Source organism: Cryptomeria japonica, chromosome 10, assembly GCF_030272615.1.
Source record: "Cryptomeria japonica chromosome 10, Sugi_1.0, whole genome shotgun sequence".
NCBI classification, from domain to species: domain Eukaryota; kingdom Viridiplantae; phylum Streptophyta; class Pinopsida; order Cupressales; family Cupressaceae; genus Cryptomeria; species Cryptomeria japonica.
Window position 1 is genome coordinate 733,299,112 of NC_081414.1, and position 20,562 is coordinate 733,319,673.

The window sequence follows — 20,562 nt, forward strand, 5'->3', positions numbered from 1 at the left end:
TCAACGTACAATAACACATGGAGATGTTTGCCTTGATTACTTTTGGTCTGAACAATTCCAACATCTCCAACCTAGAAGTGATGTTCTTTTCAAATCCTATCAAAAGTGGGAAAATGAAATGATTTTATCCTTGAGTAAACCTAGAAATCCAACACTTAGCCTTCCTTCAATTGATGATCATATGCCTCTTCTTAAGGATAGAGATCCTCTTTCTCTTAAGGATGAGTCTATTCTTCCTCCCAAAAATAAAAAATATCTTCCTCCTAAAGGTCAATCTATTCCACCTTCTAAGGATAAACATATTATTCCACCTAAGGATAGACCTATTCCTCCTCCTCATGATGGACCCGGTCGCCTTCCCACACCTCTTATTCCTCCTTTATATGATGTGGTTCCACCTCCTGTGTCTTACAAAGGAAAGCGTCCAACATCTATTTTTCAACCTAAGAAACCTTCTCCTATGCATCCTTCCTTGAAAGAGGAAAAGATTCCTATACCTAATGAACCTAAACCTTCTTAACCTTCATCTAAAACTAAACGAAATCGTTGTGCGAGAAATTAGTGACAAAGACGTCATGCTAGGGCTCGTGAAATTGGTTCTCAAAATACTTCTTCCCCTAAGATAACAACTACTAATATAATTCCATTTGTTCAACCTTCGCCTAACCCTAGGAAAGAGGTTCAACCTAAATCTCCAAGACACAAAATGATTAAGACAAATGACGGTTCAAATTCTCTTCATATTAGAGCTCCTATTTTTATTTATCTTGATAAATAAATAGGTGAGAATGTTGTTCATGATGAAAATGTTGATCCTAATATTTCAGATGATGAATATGAATATGTTGATGTTGACAATTATTTATCCAAAAAAATTTCAAAAGCATTAATCCTAGCTCTTAGTAACAAACAAAGTGAATCATCATTAAAGTGTGGTCCTTGTTTGGAACTTGTGATAGCTCCATCTATTGTGATCGATGTTTCTCCTTTGGCATGTTTCCCACCTTCGAAAAACAATATTCAGTAAGATCCGAAGGTGGATGACTTGCTTAATTATCTCCATTCACATTTTAAATTCTCTCTCCCCTATCTCGCTTGTTTGTGATATTCCTCTATGTGTCTCTCAAATCTTCTATTTGTTGTCCCTAGTGTTGTCTACTTGACAAGGATGCAAAGCATTGACATCTCTTTTGATCTCTCCTATGTTGACTCAACAGATACATGTGCCTTTCTTCCATGGTGGTTTTGCTTTCTTTGGGGGATGAGGACAATTCTATGCATATATATATACATGATATATATTATTTATCATAAAAAACATATTGACCCCAGAGTCAAGCAAAGCCATCTCGTGTTCTATGTTGTGATCATTATCCTTTGATTTGTCCTCTCTTGGAGGCATTTTATTGTGATAACGTGCTTGTCTTTTTTGGTGTATGCTACCTTAAAGCAATTGCTCCTGATGAAGCATACGCAATCACTTTAATGTGAGGGCATACACTCCGCTCAATGATTCTCTCTTACATATATTGATACTTAAGTTACCTAACGAACTCAATCTTTGTAATTTTGATATCTTTTTCCTTGTCATGTCTCATAGTAAGAGAACCTTACTAGTTTGTAGTCGTGGTTCTCTCTTTCTCTTTCTCTCATGATGTCCCTTTTATCCTGTCATCAAAGTTGTAATATCCTAAAGTCCACAAGGGGCTTGGTGTATCTTTCCTTTTGTTAGTTAAATGAAAGGGGGGGGTGAATCAGATAAACTCACAATGCAATGTTCTAATCAGATTCAACCTCGGTAGAACTTACTTGACACACAACTATGACTGTAAATCATTCAAACTCATAAACTGATAAACTTGAAACATCAAAACACATTTAACACGAGATTTAACGTGGAAACCCAAATAGGGAAAAACCACTGCGGGATTTCAAACCCACAAAGAAAATATACTCTTCTAGAGTATGCTCGGTTAAAAGCCAATCCTATTAAAGATTACATAAACACATTTGCTAGATGTGACCCGGTCAAGGGATTTCCCTCAGATCTATCAGAATCTTGCACTTTGTTAGAAGTGACCTTCTCAAAGGATTTCAAACACTCAATTAGAATGTTACCTTGCTAGAGGATTTACAAATAAGACTGTTAGGTCCACTCGGTTAAGAGATTTCCTGTCACTTACAAAAATAAATAATAGTAATAAAATATATATGCAACTTCACATCTAAAATGTTATGGCAAACTCTATGTGCTCAAAATAATATTGTCATAAGACTTATCTTCCTCCTTGTTGGGCTTCTCACTCCATTCTTCAATCAGATCTTCAATCTTCTATACTCTGTAATCACTTCAGCAACATCACTGTTCTTCTATTTTCCCGCATACATTGTTCATCAACTATTCCTTATTTATAAGCAATTCCTAACTACTTAATCTCCTTAATCACATTTCCCATGATTAATATTAGCCATCAGATCTTCAAAATTGACTAGGTTCATTGAATCCTTCGAAATGAAAAATGTTTTATCTTGCCTTGAAACTTGTGTTCCTTCCTTGGTACTTGTGCTCGATTATGACCGTTCAATCTGTGTTGTAGATCTAACTCTTGAATTTTCATTGTCGTTGATCCTTAACAAACTTCTTGCACGATATTCCAATCTTCTATAAATCTCCAGTTCATTGGCATCCTTCATTTAATAATGTATTTATTCATCCAATGCATTTTGTTACTGCTCGGTTGACGCTCGGTTAATTCTGAACTTTACTCGGTAGACATTATGTATTCATCTCAGTTACTATCTCGATAGCTTTGCTTGTTGATGACACTTGGTGGCTTCTTTCTTCTTTAACCAACATCGATAACCTTGGAATTTACCGACTGGCTCCTTGCTCAGTAAAATAGAATAGTATCAAACCTTTACTCATTCTATTACATGAAATCTTTTCGCCTTCTTATTCAATCTTCGAATACACATATATAGGATATCAAAACAATTAAAAATAACATAATTTCATTACTTTCTAACTCGGTAATAGTTGCCCATTGAATAACTTATTACTCCCCTTCATTTTCACATTCTTTTAGTGTCACTTACCGACATCTTTATACTCATCAAAACATACTCTTTAAGATATGGCAACATCATACTGAATCAGAAAATCAATTGCTTGACATCAATGACAAAATAATATTATTAAGATAGTAATCATCCTTTATCTATTATATCATCAATCTCCAACAACCTTCTCAATATCATCATACCAACAAACTTAATGTACTGCCAACAATCTCCCCCTTTTGCATTGATGGCAATACCAACCTGATTTATTCCAATTGATTTGAACTACTGCTATTCTTCTCCTGTTATCCTTGAGCTGTAAACTTCTCCTATAATCTTCTCCCCCTGTAATTATTCTTCTCCCCCTTTGACAACAATGCCAAAAGTAAAACTAATCCATGATTACTTCATCTGTGAAGTAATTTCCTTGCTGTTAAAAAAACACATACAAATATATCTTCTCAGTCTCGGTCGAGGCATCTTGTCTTCATTCACTATTTCCTGCACAACTTTAGGCAACCTCCTAAAGTGTGTAAATCAACATCAACTCACAAATAGTATTCTGTAGAGTCATAGAATTGATGCTTTCACTGAACTCTATCAGTGAGTACTAGATAGGGGTAGGACCCCTAACTTACTTATGAGATACTCAAAAGTGTCCCTTGGCAATGGCTTTGTGAAGATGTCTGGTATTTGTTCCTTTGTGCTAACATATTCCAGCACAACTTTCTTTTCTTGAACTTCTCTTAGATAATGATACTTTATAGAAATATGCTTTGTCTTAGAGTGCATTACCAGATTCTTTGAAATGTTAATAGCACTTGTATTATCACAAAATATAGTTACTATCTCATTCATACCTTCCAACAGTTGTTTGGTCCATGTTATATTGGTAGAATTCAATGTTGCAATGACATATTCAGCTTCAGTAGTTGACTGTGAAATGCATCCTTGTTTCTTGCTAAGCCAACTCACTAGTCTTTCTCCCAAAAAGAAAGCTCCACCGCTTGTGCTTTTCCTGTCATCAATATTTGTTGCCCAATCAGCATCATTATAGACTTTTAAGTCAAATCATTCTTCTTTTTATATAGTAAACCATAATCTTCAGTGCCTCTCAAGTATCTAAAAATTCTCTTGATTGTTGTCATATGGGTTTCTTTGGGATCTGTAGAAAATCTTGCAGCTATACCTACTGCATGTGCTATATCAGGCCTGTTGTGAACTACATATTGCAACTTTCCAATCATAGATCAGTAAAGTGTCTCATCAACAGATGCAGATTCATCATTCTTTGATAGTTTACAATTAGTAGTCATAGGAGTACTTACAGGTTTAGAATCCTCCATTCCAAATTTCTTCAAGATTTCTTTTATATACTTGGGTTGAGTAATGAAAATCCCATTTTTCATTTGCAGTATTTGTAAACCTATAAAATACTTTATTTCACCAATTAATGACATCTCAAATTCTTTGCACATTTCATTTCCAAAGTTCTTTCATAAAGAATCGTTTCCACAAAAAATTATATCATCAACAAATATGGCTGAAATCAGTATTCCATTATCCTCATCATTCTTCATAGACATGTTGTTGTTTTCACTAGTCCTCATAAATCCAATCTTTATTAAGTAGGAGGGAAACCTTTCATACCATGCTCTAGGTGCTTGCTTTAGGCCATATAAATCTTTGTTCAACTTACATACCTGATCTTTATTCTTCTCTTCAATAAATCCTTCAGGCTGTTCAATATAGACTTCTTCTTCTAGTACACCATTCAAAAATGCAGATTTAACATCCATTTGATATACCTTGAAATTTTTGTAAGAAGCATATGCCAACAATGTTCTCACTCCCTCAAATCTTGCCACAAGTGCAAAAGTCTCACCATAGTCTATTCCTTCTTCTTGAGCATAACCTTTGCAAACTAGCCTCGCTTTATTCCGAATGACCTCACCTTTTTCAGTTAGTTTATTTCTGAAAATCCACTTTGTACCGATTACATTTTTCTCTTTTGGTCTTGGGACCAGTGTCCATGTTTCATTTTTCTTGATTTTTTTAATCTCTTATGTCATAGCATTCACCCAATCTTCATTGCTTAATGCCTCTTTTACTATCCTCGATTCAAACTCGGATATTAGACATGTGTTTTGTCTCAGTGTGTTCCTTTTCATAACTGGAGCATCCTTATCTCCTATAATCTGAATTGATGCATGATTTCTTCTGACATATTTTGCTAATATAGGCTCGGTAGGCTCTATATGATCTTCTTCATCACTCAGTAACTGAGTATTTTCTTCATCAACTTTCTCGGTTAGACTTCTCAGTTGTACATATACAAACTCTTCATAATCTTCTAGTTCTTTGGAATTTCCTTCATCATTCCTTTCTGCAAATTCATTGATTTTCACATTTACACTTTCCACTATTTTGTTAGATGATTTGTTCAGACATTTAAATGCTTTACTCCTAGAGGAATAACCAAGAAATGTTCATTCCTCACTTTTCTGATCAAATTTTCCATTTCTGTCATCTTTGTGAACATAACATCTACTTCTGGAAACATTTTAAAATAACTTACATTTGGTTTCTTGTCATACCAAATTTCATATGGTGTCTTCATAGTTCCTTTCTTCAATTGTACTCAGTTTAGGGTGTAAACTGCAGTGCTTATTGCTTCTCTCCAAAATATTTGAGGTACTCTCTTTTCTATCATCAAGGTTTTGGCACAATCTACAATTGATCTGTTTCTTCTTTCAGCTATCCCATTTTGGTGTGGTGTTCTCGGTGTAGACACTTGTCTCTTTATACCATGATCATTGCAAAATAAGTTAAATTCATCTGAAATGAACTCTCCTCCTCTATCAGATCTTAGACATTTCAATTGTCTTCCTATTTCATTTTCAACTCTTTCCTTATACCATTTGAACATTTGAAAGGCTTATGATTTCTCTTTTAAAAACATAACTGGCATCATCCTTGAGTAATCATCCACAAATAATATAAAGTATTTATCACCATAATAACTTTGAACTTTCATAGGACCACAAAGATCAGTGTGCACAAGATCTAAAATTCCTTTAGAAGTGTAAGACTTACTTGTAAAGCTTGATTTTGTCATCTTACCCATTTGGCATCCTCGACATATTGCATTCTCAAGTTTTTCCAATCTCAGTAGACCTCTTACTCGGTGCTTCTTACTTATTTTGATCAGGTTATCAAAGTTTACATGACAAAACCTTTTATTCCATAACCAGGTATCTTCTATTTTTGCATATAGACAATCATTCCGAGTTGAGTCAAGATGAAATGTATTACCTCTTGTTTGAGTCCCGGTAGCAGCCAACTTTCCATGTTTGTCATGAACTTTGACAATTCCTTTCTGAAATTCTATTCGGTATCCTGTATTGTTTAGCTATGCTACACTCAACAAATTATATTTCAAACCTTCAACCAAATATACATCATCACATTTAGCATTGTCAAGAAGTGTGATAGAACCTTTACCTTTCACAGGACATGGTGCATCATTACCAAATCTTACATAACCTCCATCATAATCTTCTAATTTAACAAACTTGTGTTTATCACCTGTCATGTGATGTGAACATCCACTATCTATGAACCAAGAATCATTATTATTTATGTGTGATATTAAGGCTTTTTCTTCATACCTTTCTTCATTTGATCCATCTTTGATAGCTACATATACAACTTCCTTTGTCTCAGTCCCATCAGATTTATCATCATTAGATTCCTCATCAGCTACTAGGCATGTCATTCTATCTCTCCTTATGAAGTCTCAGTGCCCTCTATATTGGTTGTCTTTCTGTCTGTCATCTCGGTATTCTCTGTTTTCACTAGATTCTTTGTCAGGAGAGTTAGAAGCCATATGTCCAATTTTATCACAGTTAAAACATTTTAAAGGCAACTTTGCTTTATAATTACCTTTGCCTCTCTGTAACCTTCTGGCCAATAATGCTTCAAACACTTCTTTCTTTCTGATTTCCTCATATAGTTTGTGTACTTCTTCCATGTTTTTGCGAAATCTCTCACTTTCTCCACTGTGATTTCCTTCAGCATACCTATACATTCTATCATTGTAATCATTAGATTCACCAAGATGAAAATAACTAAACGCAGATTCAACCTTGTTTACCGAAGACCCACTGTTATCAAAATTACTTAACTCAAAAGCATGTAGCTTACCGATAGTAGCATCCAAAGAGACTGGCATGTTTGGTATAAACCTTAATTCATTAATTGTAGAGACTCGAATGGCATAAGCAGGTAGAAGTGTTCTCAGCAACTTACTTGTTACATCTTTTTCTTCAATAGTTCCTCTTGCTCCTTTGATTTGATTGACAATTTCCTTTAACCTTGTACTGTATTGGATTATATTCTCACCTTCATTCATTCTCATGGATTCAAGTTGTCCTCTTAGACTGTCTACATTTTTTCTTTGAACATGTTCATCACCACCATACATAGATGTAAGCTTATTCCACATAGCTTTGGCATCATTACAACCTTCTAGATCATTAAAGTCTGAGTCAGTCAATGGTGATGTTATTTCAATCATTGCTTGAATATGTTCTTTCTTTGCCTTTATTTCTTCCATTGTCATAGGGTAGGTGCTAGGTGCAGTACAATCATTCTCCAAATAATATGTTGCATATTCTCCAATTCCTAATAAGTGTAGCTTCATCCTTTTCTGCCATGTGGTGAAACTTGACTTGTTCAACTTTGGTGCATCCCTTTTATACATCTTCGGATCTTGCCTCAAGTTCCTTTAAGCTTTTCTTTCAAATTTCTAGCTCTGATACCAATTGTTAGTAAAATGAGAGGGGGAGTGAATCAGATAAAATCACAATGCAATGTTCTAATCAGATTCAACCTCGGTAGAACTTACTTGACATGCAACTATGACTGTAAATCATTCAAACTCATAAACCAATAAACTTGAAACATCAAAACACATTTAACACCAGATTTAACATGGAAACCCAAATAGGGAAAAACCACTATGGGATTTCGGACCCACAAAGAAAATATACTCTTCTAGAGTATGCTCAGTTAAAAGCCAATCCTGTTAAAGATTACATAAACACATTTGCTAGATGTGACCCGGTCAAGGGATTTCCCTCAGATCTATTAGAATCTTGCACTTTGTTAGAAGTGACCTTGTCAAAGGATTTCAAACACTCAATTATAATTTTACCTTGCTAGAGGAATTACAAATAAGACTGTTAGGTCCACTCGGTTAAGAGATTTCCTGTCACTTACAAAAATAAATAATAGTAATAAAATATATCTACAACTTCACATCTGAAATGTTATGGCAGACTCTATGTGCTCAAAATAATCTTGTCATAAGACTTATCTTCCTCCTTGTTGGGCTTCTCACTCCATTCTTCAATCTTCTGTACTCTGTAATCACTTTAGCAGCATCACTGTTCTTCTATTTGCCTGCATACATTGGTCATCAACTATTCCTTATTTATAAGCAATTCCTAACCACTTAATCTCCTTAATCACATTTCCCATGATTAATATTAGCCATCAGATCTTCAAACTTGACTAGGTTCATTGAATCCTTCGAACTAAAAAAATGTTTTATCTTGCCTTGAAACTTGTATTCCTTCCTTGGTACTTGTGCTTGGTTATGACCATTCAATCTGTGTTGTAGATCTAACTCTTGAATTTTCATTGTCGTTGATACTTAACAAACTTCTTGCACTACATTCCAATCTTCTATAAATCTCTAGTTCATCGGCATCCTTCATTTAATAATGTATTTATTCATCCAATGCATTTTGTTACTGCTCGGTTGACACTCGGTTAATTCTGAACTTTACTCGGTAGACATTTTGTATTCATCTCGGTTACTGTCTTGTAGCTTTGCTTGCTGACGACACTTGGTGGCTTCTTTCTTCTTTAACCAACATCGATAACCTTGAAATTTACCGACTGGATCCTTGCTCGGTAAAATAGAATAGTATCAAACCTTTACTCATTCTATTACATGAAATCTTTTCTCCTTCTTATTCAGTCTTGGAATACACATATATAGGATATCAAAAAAATCAAAATAACATAATCTCATCACTGTCTAACTCAATAATAGTTGTCCATTGAATAACTTATTACTCCCCTTCATTTTCACATTCTTTCAGTGTCACTTACCGACATATTTATACTCATCAAAACATACTCTTTAAGATATGGCAACATCATACTGAATCAGAAAATCAATTGCTTGACATCAATGACAAAATAATATTATTAAGACAGTTTTCATCCTTTATCAATTTTATCATCAATCTCCAACAACCTTCTCAATATCATCATACCAACAAACTTAATGTACTGCCAACAATCTCCCCCTTTGGCATTGATGGCAATACCAACTTGATTTATTCCAATTGATTCGAACTGTTGCTATTCTTCTCCTGTTATCCTTGAGTTGTAAACTTCTCCTGTAATATTCTCCCCCTATAATTATTCTTCTCCCCCTTTGACAACAATGCCAAAAGTAAAACTAATCCATGATTACTTCACTTGTGAAGTAATTTCCTTGTTGTTAAAACATATACAAATGTATCATCTTAGTCTCGGTCGGGGCATCTTGTCTTCATTCACTGTTTCCTGCACAACTTTAGGCAACCTCCTAAAGTGTGTAAATCAACATCAACTCATAAATAGTATTCTGTAGAGTCATAGAATTGATGGTTTCACCGAACTCTATCAGTGAGTACTAGATAGGGGTAGGACCCCTAACTTACTTCTGAGATACTCAAAAGTGTCCCTTAGTAGTGGCTTTGTGAAGATGTCTGGTATTTGTTCCTTTGTGCTAACATATTCCAGCACAACTTTCTTTTCTTGAACTTCTTCTCTTAGATAATGATACTTTATAGAAATATGCTTTATCTTAGAGTGCATTACTGGATTCTTTGAAATGTTAATAGCACTTGTATTATCACAAAATATAGTTACTGGTTCGGTAACTGTCTCATTCATACCTTCCAACAGTTGTTTGGTCCATGCTATATTGGTACAATTCAATGTTGTAATGACATATTCAGCTTTAGCAGTTGACTGTGAAATGCATCCTTGTTTCTTGCTAAGCCAACTCACTAGTGTTTCTCCCAAAAAAAAAGCTTCACCGCTTGTGCTTTTCCTATCATCAATATTTCCTACCCAATCAACATCAATATAGACTTTTAAGTCAAAATCATTCTTCTTTTTATATAGTAAACCATAATCTTCAGTGCCTCTCAACTATCTGAAAAATTCTCTTGATTGTTGTCATATGGGTTTCTTTGGGATCTGTAGAAAATCTTCACTTGATTTATCTGATGATTCTTCTTGGAGATTCTCTTTCTGTTCAGTTCACTTTTGTTATGTTATATGCCCTTCAAAAGCTACAAAAAGTGAGCTTGCATGTATCTTATAGGATTTGCCTTGGTTATAATTGAATCTGTAAGTAATTGAGATCCAGAAAATGATTAAAAATCATCAATCTTTAGCTGGAAAATCAATTCCTTGTTTGGATGAATCTTCTGAAATTGATTCATGTTGATCTGTGCTTTCAGAAACTACTTGGTGGCAACTGGAAGACACTAAAATTGTCCAAGTCATTGTCTTCTTCATTCTTCAGACTGGTTTTACCATATGGGAGGTGATGACTACGCATCTCTGTTTCAGCTGTCGATGACTACTTATCCAGTTTTGGAGCAGGAAGAGTAGTTGCCAAACTTGACGTGGTCTCTTGACCAATATAAATTGAAGAAGCATGAGTTCAAAGAGAACAAAATAAGCTGAATTAGGTCCCTTTATAATAAATTTGTAGCTAAGTTGTAAATCTAAAAAGAAATGCAACATTTCATCAGTACCTGTGTTGAATTAGAGAGAACATCATAAGCCAGTGTGCAATATTGTTCTCAGTGCATGCAATTCAGCCAACTAAAACTAAAAAAAATTAAAATACATTAATAGCCATCAACTTTTTGAATTATGTATTTTACATCTTTTAAAAATGCAGAGCAATCCAAAACATACTTGGAGATTTGAATCTACAAAGGTTTCATGAAGAAAATTGATGCAAGATTTCTATACAACACTCCAAATGTTTTCTTTGGTGTTATGTTCATCTACAGAATCCTTGAAACAAGAAGTAATCTTGACAAATTTATCATTTTTATTGTTTTTCAATAAAAGTGGATTATTCCACTACACTTTTTTATTAATATTTTTTTTATTTTTTACACAGGATTCAAAGAGCATACCAAAGGAAAGAACCCTGGGAAGAAAACCTCCGGTCATAGCTCATAAAACAAACCTATAGTATCTAAGAGATCAGTTTATACACCCTGTGCAAAACCACATACCAATTGTGGTCACAACACATATAATATCAATTTTACATAGAGCCCATATAATTTTTAAATGTAGACTCCACAGTTGCTTTCAATGGAAGAAGACAGAATTTTCCAAAGCCCTATGCCAAATCCCATGAGCCAAAAACCTTCCTGCCAAAAAAGAAAGTATCAAAAAACTTTTGGACAAACACTATTGTATCAAATACCATGAGCTTGAACTCTCCTCCAGACAACGAACATGAATACTTGAAATGAAAGGGGAAAGTGGGAATAATTATCATCATAAATTTTACATCAACATTACTCAAGAAAATCACATAACTATTGTTGCAAACCTTCCCATACCCTAGAAGGAATTTCCTCAAAACCCACCTCTCGCTGATTAGCATTGCTATCAATGGCTAAATTTGCCAAATAATCTGCAATCTTATTAACTTCTTTGTAACAATGGGATAACAAGAAAGATTCAAACAATTCCAATTTTTATAAAATTAGATCAAGTATATACTGCAAATTCCAACAATTTGATTTCTTTTTCATAACACATTGAATAATCACCATAGAATCACCTTCAATTATTAAGTCCTTAATTCCCAAAGAGATTGCCATATCCAATCTAAAAGACAAAGCATGAAATTCTACATAATTGTTAGTTTTAAAACCAATAGCGTGACACTTAGCTCGAATAAAATTTGCATTGTGATCATAAATTACCATGCCTACCCCAGCCGACCCAGGGTTACCACGAGAGGCCCCATCAAAATTCAGTTTAAAGTGCCCCTGCAGAGGAGGTTTCCATATAGCAGAGCATCTCTTACCTATTGCATCATTCTTTTTTAAAATTGAACCATGAGAGGGTAAATCCGACAACATCTTCCAAGCTCTAGTAACTCTACTATCCCAGTGCGAAAAAGATGTAAGATTGTCCAAATTCTTAAAAATAAACGACAAAGCAACCTCAGAGATTGAAGACTCAATTTTTAATAGAACCTCAGACATAGGAGAACTTGTTTTCTTAAATATCCTATTGTTTCGCTCTAGCCAAATATTTCAAATCACAATAGATGGAGATATGATCCAAAGGCATCCATAAAAAGATGAGGCAAACAAAAGGGCCAAGAACTAAAATGGGAAATGAGATCCTTACCAATAACAAAGGATATATTTAACTTCTCAAAGAACCACTGCCAACATTCATAAGCATAATCACAATGTAGGAACAAGTGTGAAGAAGATTCCAAAATTTTGTTACAAAGGACACAAAGGAAAACAACAGTAATAGCAAGCCTATCAAGTCTCATACCTCATCCCAAAATCTGAGCTTTCTACCATTGTGAACAATCCATGAGAGATGAGGCAAAATAATTGATCTACATTTACAAAGGAAATTCCAAATAGTAGAACCCAAAGGCAAATTTGAGACTTTAAAATTGTACTCTTTTGGTCCACTATTTAAATATTTGGCAAACATAATATGTGCCCATAAGGAGCTAGGCTTGTCATATAATTTTGAAACCAACTTAGCACCTAAGGCTAAATTTTGATTCTCTAGACTCTGAATTCCTATTCCCCCAAGTTCCTTAGGAAAACATACCTTATCCCATGCAACTAAAGGGAATTTTTTCTTGCCAACTTTATTATTATTCCAAAGAAAATCTCTAAGAGTATCCTGTAAACTAACAATAATTGCTTTTGGAGACTTCAAAACAAACATGAGATAAATGGGAACAACATTCAAAACAGACTTGATGAGAACAATTTTACTCGCCAAAGTTAAGCATCTATGGTTCCATGAGAGAATTATTTTAGAAATGACCGGAATTAATCTTATCCCAAAAACTAATCTTATCTTGTTTAACAAAGAAATGAATCCCAAGGTAAGTACATGGAATATTTCCAGTCTCAAATCCCCAAAAGGATTGCAACCTATGCTGAACCAGTTGTGATGTATTAAGGAAGAAAATCTTTGATTTATCACCATTCACTTTTTGACCAGAAAACAATGCATAATTTTGTATCATTCCTTTAATCACTTTTGCCTGAACTAATGAAGCATGTCCAAATAACATAGTATCATCTGCAAAGAGACAATGAGAAATACTTTGGGGAATATTTTGAATCCTTATAGCTTTCCAAAGCCCCCCAACTTTAGCAGCCCTAATAGCCCAACTAAAGGTTTCAACTAATAGCCCAACTAAAGGTTTCAACTAGGAGAATAAACAAAAAGGGAGAAAGGGGATCTCCATGTCTCAAACCCCTGGAGGAAGTGAAAAAACCTTAAGGAGAACCATTAATTAAAACTGAGAATCTTGCAGAAGAAATACATGCATAAATCCATTTGACCCAGGCTTTGGAAAGACCTAACCTCTCAAGAACAACACATAAAGCCCCCCAATCTACTCTATTATAAGCCTTCATCATGTCTAGTTTAAGTATCATGGTCGGGGTTCTTTGGGTGGAAATAGAATGAAACACCTCATGTACTACAATTACACCCTCTGTCATCTCCCTTTCAGGAACAAAACTAGCTTGCTCCAATGAAATGATCGTAGGTAGAATTTTTGCCAACCTAAGGGAAATTGCCTTCGTAAATATCTTATACAAAGTGTTACATAAAGCAATGGGGCGGAAGTAAGAAAAAGTCTTAGTATCCTCTTTTTTAGGAATAATTGCAATCATTGTAGTATTACATTCTTTTAAAATAGACCTATTTCTCCTAGCTTCCTCGAGAGCCAATAAAACATCATTGCCCACAAAATCCCAACATTTTTGAAAAAATAAAGGGGTAAAACCATTTGGTCCCAAAGCTTTATTCGGATTCATGGCAAAAACAACACTCTTAACTTATTCTAAGGAAAAGGGAGACATCAACATCTTATTGTCTTCTAAAGATACTAAACGAGGAATATTAGATATAATATCATTGCTGAGACTTCAATTTTCCAAAGATAATAATGACCTAAAAAACCTAACTACCTCTGAAGCAATATCCTTCGGCTTTGTCAATAAATTCCCATTCTGACACTAAATACAAGATATCCTATTCTTACATCTTTTAATCTTAGTTGAAGAATGAAAAAATTTTGTGTTCCTGTCACCATCTGAAATCCATAACTCTCTAGATTTATGTCTCCAATAGATTTCCTCTCTAGCTAACATCTCCTCAAGCTGTAATTTTAGTGACTTCAATTCATCAAAAACTTGTGGCACCATACCATGTTGAAGCACATGAGTATCAAGACACTCAATCATATCTTGAATCCTTTGTTTCTCCTGAAAAAATGTTCTTAAAATGTGAGATATTCCATTCCCTAATATTCAATTTCAAATTTTTAACTTCTTAGAAATCCAAAACATACGGGACCCAAAACAGAAAGGAGTAGAATTCCACCATTTCATAAGTAGAGGGAAAAAGGAACAATCTCTAAACCACATGGGCTCAAATTTAAATGGAGACTTAAAAGAAGCCCTATCCTCAATAACTGAAAGGAAAATTGGAAAATGATCAGAAGCCGAGACTAGTAGAATAGAGGAAAAGAATTCAAAATCTGAATCAATCCAATTCTCAGATAACAAAAACTGATCTAATCTCTCGGCAATCTGAGAAAAATCCCTTCTCATGTTTGTCCATGTGAAAACCCTATTCTGAGACTTACAATAAAAAAGGCTCATATCAAAAATGAAATCCACAAAGCCATCCATAATCTTTTTATAAGGGAAAACACCTCCTCTTTTCTCATCTAAATCAGTGATAGCATTAAAATCACCCCCGAAGATAATAAAGGAACCATGTCTTAAGGGAGAAGAAAAATTCTTTAATTCACCCCATAACTTACTCTTCCCTTGAATTCCTGATGGAGTATAAACGTTAAAAAGCTAGAATTTAACCTTCAAAATCTTGCTTATAACTAAAGTCAACATCCAATTTGTAGCAGATGCCACTAACTGTACCTCAATATTATAATTATTCCAAAGCAGTGCCAAACCTCCTGAAGCACCACAAGAAGGAGAAGAAAGAAAATTCCACCTCCAAGATGAAAAAACCAAATCAGCAGACTCCTTTGACAACTTTGTTTCTTGCAACATAAAAATATCACACTTAATTAAGTCCATTTGGAACTTAATGAAGCGTCTCTTGTTAGAGGCATTTAAGCCCCTAACATTCCAAGAAATAATTCTCATTGTCCTCGAGGGGAGGCCGAAGCTCCCCTCTTCCCATTAATCGGAGAATTTTTGCTTTCCCCAAAGCAACCTTGCAAATTACATTTCACAGCCCCTGACCTTGTCATAGGAGGACTAGTCACAGATCTTTTACTCCTCTTTCTTTTTACACTTACAAGAGTTAGGCATGTTTTCTTAGGCCTACCAAGAGAGACCAAATGCCTCCCTTGCCCACTAGCAGGAGAAAGGGACAAAGTCTTTTGAATTCCAGCATCAATTTCCATTTGAGTCTTAAGATTATTTGGAGGCCTACCTCTCCCAAGAGAAACCACTGATGGTGAAAAAACCAAAGTTGTTTGGACAATTGGTAAACTCTTGCATGACTTTGGAGAAGCCAGGATAATTGGATTATCTTCAAAACCCAACTCTGTTGTAGCCAAAACTGCAAAAGGATTAGCAGATTCAGAAATTGGAAGGGTCAAGTTTATACCCCCCAAATCAATCTCAATTGAACAAAAAACTCTATCAATAATACCCTCATCCATCTGATGTGCATGATTGTTAAAAATATCATTTACTTGCTGAACCAGATTCTCATCTGGCATAATAACAGGGACAACCTCTGATGGATTACTATTCCCTAAGGAAGATTCATTAGCCATATTAATTGCAACATTCAGAGGGGAATTATTAGACACCAAATTCTTAATTTCCTAAACTAAAGAAGCATCATTAGGAAAACCTATGGTAGGTACTTGTTTAATAGTTTCCATATCAACCACTGCATTTTTATCTAAATTCACATTCTTTGAAGAATCCAAAACCTCCTTATGAGTGCATGAAGACAAATTGTCGTCCTTAGCCTTTATGTGATTATTTGGCATCTTAGGGAAATCTATTGTCAATGAATGATCTACTCCATTTATCAAGGGATTATCATCCATCACTATACCCCCGTTATTAGAAAATGTCTTTAGAAAAGACGAAAGTGAGACCGAACCCGAAGTGTGATCATTTGGTTTCCCAAAACTATGACACAATGGATTGTTTTCAAGATGAATGTGACTTGTTTCTACCAATTTATGCGAAGAGACATTTCCACATCCTTCAATCGAAGGTCCTACCGACAAACTATCTTTATTAAGGGATTTAGGGACAGAGCCAACAACCTGTTGTTTTTTCTTAAAATCCATAAGTAATGGAGCATCCAAAAATAAAGGAGACTTAAGAAGCTCCCTATCTAATTTCTCAATTGACTGGCGCCAAATACCATCATGAGACTTGATATTACAAGTATGGGGGCAAACATTGTTAGGGTTAATAAGAACACAAATTTATCATTATTCCCAGCAAGAAAGTTAATTTATCGATAAGGTCCTTAGATATTTCACTAGTTTCTTAACCATGAAGATTTTCAAAATATCAAAGACCCTTAAGAGATTTCTGTCCGGTTCCTGCTATATTCAGCCAAGCAAATCTCATCTGTACTCACAAAAACTCAAAGAAAAAACAAATAGGTAAAGGTAGCCAAAATAAAAAAAATACACATTCCATCATAACATCTGTTCAGAGATGGATAGCCATTTAACCATGGAATTGATACTTCCCAATAGAATACAAGTTTCATATCCAGGAATTCATATCACTTATAGACCTCTATTGGAAACATGCATAAAATAAGACATTCTCACACTGAAGACTTGGTTAAACTATATTCCAAATGATAGGTGATAAATTTTAACATATAAAGTTTCTAGTAACAAATTCATGCAAGCAAATATTATTTACAAGAAGAAATGTTACAAACCAATACATTGTGTTGACAATAGCGACGCAATGTCTCCCAAAGAGTGCAGCAACCATAGAGATAGAAGTTCCCATTGGAGCTAGAAAAACTTGCATAGAACAGGATTGATGACACTTGTGTCCGCTTCAATGGAGCAGAGTAAGAAGGTCAAGTTTAAAACGACTACAAAAATTCATATCTTGAAAGTTAATGAAACTTTATTGAAATGATTCCTGCAATTCTATATTCAAAGTATAGCATCTACATAGTAGATAATCATTCAAATTACCAAGCATATGCATGCTTACTATAACTGTGCGTTTGATCCAAGAAACAAAGTAATTTAACAGTGAAGATTCTAAATATTCTACACTAATTAAACAAAAATAAATAAAAAATGCAGATTTAGTACAATAAATGAGGCAAACAACAAACCTCACAGCTTAGGTGACAAGCAAGTCTCCCAGCCAGTCCTAATGAAAAAGCAATTACGACACTGAATCTTGAAAAAATTGATTCAACACTGCAATAAAATTATTTAGTCAACTCCAATATTTAATTAGACCAATTCCTTTTATATCATATGCACTTGCGGCCACACAATACAAAATGACATATACAGAAAGAGAATTTTGTTGAAACAGTTTGATCATAATATACACCATTCTGCAAGAGTATCCACACTCAAAACATAATATTTTATGCAAAATATATTTCTAAATTTGGACACAAATCATGAAGCAAGAAGAGAACAATTTTAGGCCACAATTAAATAAGTATACCCTCGAAATAATTTATGAAAACACAAATCATGAAGCATGAAAACAACATTTTTTAGGCCACAATCAAATAATCATACCTTACAAATAATTTATGCATGCAATGCATACACAACACAGTTATTGGAAGAACAAAGCTTGCATCCATGAAATATTCATTTGCAGAAAATTCAACACCCTGTTTCATTTAAAATACATCCAATTCATTAGAAGTTAAGCCATCTTAATTTGGTCTCCCAAAGAATAGAATTATCTAAAAATGAAAGCAACAACAAAAAAATGAGATATTGCATTTCAAGGCTTACAGAATTGAGAAATATAATGTATCCAAATAGAAATTATCAACCAACAAACATGCACGATAAGATAAACCATATTGAATATGATATTTGTGGAGAGTTTTAAATTAGAATATGAATGAGTTGAATTCTAATATAGTCAGATTAAAGCTTGAAATGAACTATAAGAAATTAATGGGATTCGTAGTGCTAAAAAAATCTTTGTTAACCAATTAAACACCATTTGATAAAGACAGTCCGAAGTAAACAGTGGATATTGATAAACTGAATGAGACGCAGTTTCCTACTTTCTTAAAGCATTGCATTTCTTATAAAGACAAATTTGATCCCCAACTTGCACACTACACATGGAAAGATAATGAGAATATAGCACAAAAGAGGACCGTCTGAGATGGATATTTTGACCATATTTTTTTACTTGATGAGGTGATAAAAAAATTTCCTTTGCAACCAGGAATGATGTTTTCAAAGGAAATTTTAATGGTAATTGGCATTCTTGAGGTTACAACTCCATAGCTGAGGTTGACAATAATTTTCATGCAGTAATCAACACGTTTTCTTTTCTACACTTTTGAAAGGAAGTAGAGGTGCAAAATATGCTTCTGACACTAACTTAAATATAAAGATATAGGCAAAAATTAAATTGATCATATAGTTACAATAATATAAACATAAAAGCAAAATATCATAATATAACAATTTATTGGAAGAAAAATATTTTGAAAGAAAAACCCTACTTGAAAGCAAATCCATGTATAACTCACTAATCAATGATTACAAAACACTTGTAGAGACTAAAGCTTTATAGAAGAATCATCAATTAGAGATTTGGAGTAATTTTGCAACAAAACGGTACCTACAAAACTCTCTATGAAATCTCCATCTCAAGAACCCAATAAATAAAAGAATCAATACTAAAAAGTAAAAACCATAACACTGTAATTAGGAAACCATGAGCCAAAACCATCCAAATTGCAGTACCTAAATCTCTAATAAAAAATCCATTGCCTAAATTCCAAGATGAGTCTATAGGCTAAAAAATAGCATATTCGTTCTACAAATTGTCATAGTCAATTCAACAACTTGAGTCCATTTTGCCTCCAATATCACTATTGGAAGACATCTTATGATGTTTCATAACGTGTGTCTAGGTCAATCAACAAGTGTAATTTGACCTCATATAGCACTCTTGTGCACCATAGATGCTCTTATATTTTCGATGTGGGAAGCCTAGCTTTCAAAGGCCATAACTTTTTATTTGGGCAGACGGTTAAGCCCAATTTCTTTTAATTATAGATCTAGAAGAGGCCAATGTCATCATAATCTAATTTCCCCAATTAAAGCCCATTTCAATAAATTTGGAGCCAAAATCAACCTCTAAAGCCCTAAAATTTGAACTTATTTATTCTATAGCTCAAAATTTGTATTATTTATTCTTAACATTAGGATCAAGACTGAGACACGTTTCTTAACATTCTTCCACTTATCAAACACCTTGCAAAAGCAAAGGGAATACCAACACCATTAATTATTTGCTAAGGGCTAAGAGACCCATAGACTTACTTCACCACTTGAACTTCTTTGTGTTGACTTGCTTTCTCAACACATCTACGGCATTCCAATAAGGGTCAACTTTCTTCAACATCACCCTCCCATCCTCTATCATGTCACAAACAAAAAGGTACAAAATATATTTATCCTTTGTCCTTGCATGAAAGGTTGGGTTCTTTGTTCAACATATGGTAATCAATTGCCATCCATTTTATAATAAGCACAATAGTCTAAAGACTATTTTAGACCTTGAAAATTCAAAGTTGGCATAAACAAACCAATTTTTTGGTATCACATGTTAGGAGACTATTTGAAACCATACATAGATTTTTCAATTTACAAACTAAAGACTCCTTTACCTTTAACACTATAGCGCTTTAATTGTATCATGAAGATCTCTTCCTCCAAATCACCATGTAGAAATGTTATCTTCATATCGTATCTATTATACATTTAAATCAAAAGATTTGCTATAAATAACAAGAACCTGATAGACGTCTATTTAGCAACTAGAAAAATAACTTCACCACCATCCAAGTTGATCGTCC

General features: G+C 34.1%; 1 protein-coding gene across 6 annotated transcripts; it reads right to left on the reverse strand.

The window, feature by feature from the left end:
• Positions 1–11,221: 11,221 nt before the first annotated feature.
• On the reverse strand, positions 11,222–20,210 carry LOC131045577 (uncharacterized). Of its 6 annotated transcripts, none has more exons than XM_057979189.1 (4): positions 18,245–20,210; positions 17,821–17,908; positions 17,413–17,529; positions 11,222–11,584 (listed from the first exon to the last, which is right to left on the reverse strand). In XM_057979189.1, exons 1-4 carry the CDS (start codon positions 18,349–18,351, stop codon positions 11,558–11,560), a joined length of 339 nt encoding a protein of 112 aa, XP_057835172.1. In that variant the 5' UTR covers positions 18,352–20,210; the 3' UTR covers positions 11,222–11,557. The 6 variants fall into 6 exon arrangements, 4 of the variants coding, with proteins under 4 accessions (XP_057835172.1, XP_057835170.1, XP_057835171.1 ...); XM_057979187.1 differs by having other exon boundaries at positions 11,222–11,588; XM_057979188.1 differs by having other exon boundaries at positions 17,407–17,529.
• Positions 20,211–20,562: the final 352 nt, after the last annotated feature.